This window comes from Haplochromis burtoni, unplaced genomic scaffold, assembly GCF_018398535.1.
Source record: "Haplochromis burtoni strain Fernald_Lab_line unplaced genomic scaffold, NCSU_Asbu1 Contig_58, whole genome shotgun sequence".
NCBI classification, from domain to species: domain Eukaryota; kingdom Metazoa; phylum Chordata; class Actinopteri; order Cichliformes; family Cichlidae; genus Haplochromis; species Haplochromis burtoni.
Window position 1 is genome coordinate 1,324,387 of NW_024582419.1, and position 3,603 is coordinate 1,327,989.

The 3,603-nt window shown below is 45.5% G+C and overlaps 1 protein-coding gene across 1 annotated transcript; it reads right to left on the reverse strand.

Annotated features, from left to right (window-relative positions):
* Positions 1-226: 226 nt before the first annotated feature.
* LOC121814545 (mannose-specific lectin-like) lies at positions 227-1,048 on the reverse strand. Its single transcript, XM_042220926.1, has 3 exons — positions 956-1,048; positions 760-853; positions 227-661 (listed from the first exon to the last, which is right to left on the reverse strand). The coding sequence occupies exons 2-3, from the start codon at positions 847-849 to the stop codon at positions 401-403; spliced, it is 351 nt and encodes a 116-aa protein (XP_042076860.1). The 5' UTR covers positions 850-853; positions 956-1,048; the 3' UTR covers positions 227-400.
* Between the last annotated feature and the right edge of the window lie 2,555 nt (positions 1,049-3,603).

The following is a 3,603-nucleotide window of genomic DNA, read 5'->3' on the forward strand; positions in this document are numbered from 1 at the left end:
AAAATATCAGTTGCTATCAGGTCTAGACCACATGAAGATGCTTTCAGGGAAGAAGAAATAAAAATGAAAACGTGTGTAATGGTCAGTGGAGGAAATTACAAAATCTGTGTTAGTTTTATATCAGCAACACTCCTCAAAGTTTTAAGACTGCTTCCTACACCTTTGCAACAATATTAATTCTTAAGAAAATCTCTTTAATGGCCAAAATATAAACACAAGAGGTTGGTCAAATACCTTTCATTTTATTTATTTTTTGCCATTTGTTTACAATTCAGGTTGAAATTCAGAGTCTGATCAAAGCTAACCAGAAAGAAAAAGGAACGGCTTGTTTATGCGCTGGTATATGTTGCTTTAACAGCATCGCTGAAGGTTTATGCCAAAGGATGGTTGCACACAAGCATCACTTCATGCCTTTGGACTTTTCAGAGCTCCAGATTTCTTCGCACTCTCTGTTCACCACCAGTTTGCCGTCATCAGTCAGTTGAAGACGGCACATGTTGCAGTCAGGTCTGACAGAGTTTGTGTGCCACCTAGGCGTGTCACACTTGTTGTACATGACCAGGTTGCAGTCAGCCTGCATGCACAGACGGACGGCGTCTGATCCATAGGTGTCCGAAGCCCACAAAGGCTTCCAGCCATAGATGACAAAGTTACCATCATCCTGCAGCCATAAATTATATGTTAGATAACTGTCAACACGCATGACTGGGAAACAAGGCTTTTATGAGCTTCTGAACTGAGAACATTTGAAGTAGTCACCTGAAATATAGCTTTGAACTGCTTGTTGTTGGACACCAGGTAGTCTCCCCTGCGGAGCTCATCATTTTTGGACAAGAAGTTTCTGCTCATGATTCTAAAAGGAGAGAATATAGATGAGCTTGTATCCACAATATGCATTTAAAAGTATCAGGAATGTGTCAATCAATCAGTCAGTAGAGATGCGTAGAATACTTACAGGTTTTAATATTTCACACCAGCCGGTCTGCAAGCAGAAGAGAAGGGAAGAGTTAAAACTGAAAGCATATCACTTCATCTTTATATAATCTTGACCGGGGGTGGAGTCACACTCACTGCCCTTTACAGTAAAGGCATTTCCTAAGAAGTGTGTGTGTGTGTGTGTGTGTGTGTGTGTGTGTGTGTCTGTGTGTGTGTGTGTGTGGTGTGGGTGTGTGTGAGGAGGGGGGATTAGTGGAGCAGCAATGTAATGGAGTGGAGCAATCGCAATTGCTGACGTGTTGTACAGGGGAGCTTGCTGCTGTGTTCTCCAGCTGTCCTTTGTTGCGGTGAGGGAGAGGGGATCAGGGGGTTTATTTTATGTGTTGTTGGAGTGTCTTTTTACAAGAAATCAAGGGCCTGAATAGGAATTTCTTTTACTTATGTATTAATCACATTATTTTATTGTATGATACCTTGGTGCCACTGGATTTTAACATGTCTCACACTCATACAGTAAGACAAATGGTGGGGGTCTAGTAAGGAAGTTGGGGGAAGCAGAACTCCACAGGAAGAGTCTTTTGTCTCTTCGAGGACTCTGGGAGGTAGCAAGGGAGTGTGAACCTTAAGGTGTGAAACAGCTGTGTACTGCCTTTTGTTCCTGGAGAAGGTATTTAACTGAGAGCCATGCTAGGCTCAGTGAGACTCTGCTGACTCTGCCCCGCGGTCATGTAGGCTCTCCACAAGCTTGGTTTTCTGTTCTTTGTGTGTTTGGATTAAAGAATGTTAGCTACCGCTCACCGCTCGTCTGCAGGCTTTATTTAAATGGAAAACTTCCACAACAGGTGTTATTCCATGTTCTGTTCTGGGCTTCTCTCATGCTTTTCTGTTTTTGCATCCCTTCATTATCTTTCTATAATCTTACATGATTAGTCCCATAAATCTGCTCAGCTGGAACGTTAAAGGTTTAAACCATCCATTAAGGAAGGTTTTTGCACAAATTAAGCAAGAAAATGCCTCCATTGTCTTTTTACAAGAAACCCATGTCAGAGACTCTGATAACTCACGGCTTATGTCTCCGTGAGCAGTAGTTCCATTCCTGTTTTGAGGCCAAGGCCAGAGGAGTATCCATTCTCATCAGCCCTAAGGTTCAATTCAAACAATATAATGTTATTTCAGATCAACATGGTTGTTCTGTCATTGTTTCAGGGAGGTTGTATAACGTACAGGTAGTTTTGGTCAATGCATATCCTCCTAACACAGATGATCCCAAGTTTTTCAAACATCTTTTTTCGAATTTACCAGACGTAGGCTCGTACTCTTTGATACTTGGCGGAGACTTAAACTGCTGGTTTGACCCTGTTTTCAAGGGTTCAAGTTTCTTTATTTGTCACATGCATAGTTATACAAGTATAACACACAGTGAAATGTAGCCTGACACGCTCCTCGACATGTGCAAAAATGGGGGGGGGGGGGGGGGGGGTTGGGGGGGGGGGGGGGTGCAGGGGGGGGGGGGGGGGGGAGGGGGGGGGGGGGGGGGGAGGAGGGGGGGGGGGGGGCTGTAGAGGAAGAACATTATATATATATAGTATATACATTGGGTGAATGTGCAGTAGTAGCAGCAAGCAGGTGAATTCTGTACATTAATTTACAGGATAGACAATATAAACATATTTAAAATTAAAGGAATTTGAAATGTACATTGTGCCTTGGTTTAGTGTCTGGAAGAGAGTCCTGTCTCAGTCAATTATAGATGATGTGAGAGGGCGGGTGTGTGTGTTTAGGGCACGGCTGTTCCCAAACCACGATGTCATGTTCTGTGTGAGGATGCTCTCCACAGCGCCTGTATAGAAAATCCTGAGGATCTTTGGAGAGACCCTGAACTTCCTCAGTTGTCGTAGGTGATACAGGCGCTGCCTAGCCTTTTTGGTCTGGACCTGAATGTGGGCAGCCCATGTCAGGTCTGAGGAGATGTGGACACCAAGATACTTGAAGGACTGCACCCTCTCCACTGGAGCTCCATTGATGATAATGGGCTTGTAGTCTCTGTGCTGACCCCTTCTGAAGTCCACCACCAGCTCCTTGGTCTTGCCGACGTTCAGCTGGAGGTGGTTGTCCTGGCACCACGATGCCAGATTCTTCACTTCATCCATGTAGGCCGCCTCATCGTTGTTGGAGATGGCACCCAACACCACTGTGTCGTCAGCAAACTTCACAATGGTGTTGGAGCCATGGGTGGCCACACAGTCTGAAGTGTAGAGGGAGTAGAGCAGTGGCGAGAGGACACATCCCTGAGGTGCTCCTGTGTTGATGGTGATGCTGTTGGAGAAGCACCTGCCCACCCTCACCACCTGAGTTCTGCCAGTGAGGAAGTCCAACACCCATGCACACAGACGGCTGTTAAGTCCCAGATCCCTCAGCTTTGTGAACAGTCTGCAGGGCACTATTGTGTTAAACGCTGAACTGTAATCAACAAACAGCATTCGCACATAGTTACCCTGTTTCTTGTCCACGTGGCTGACGATGGCATCCTCTGTGGATCTGTTGGATCTGTAGGCGAACTGCAGCGGATCTGTGGTGTCTGGGATGGAGGAGGAGATGATGTTCTTCAGCAGCCTCTCAAACACCTTCATTACTACCGAGGTCAGTGCAACTGGCCGGTAATCGTTC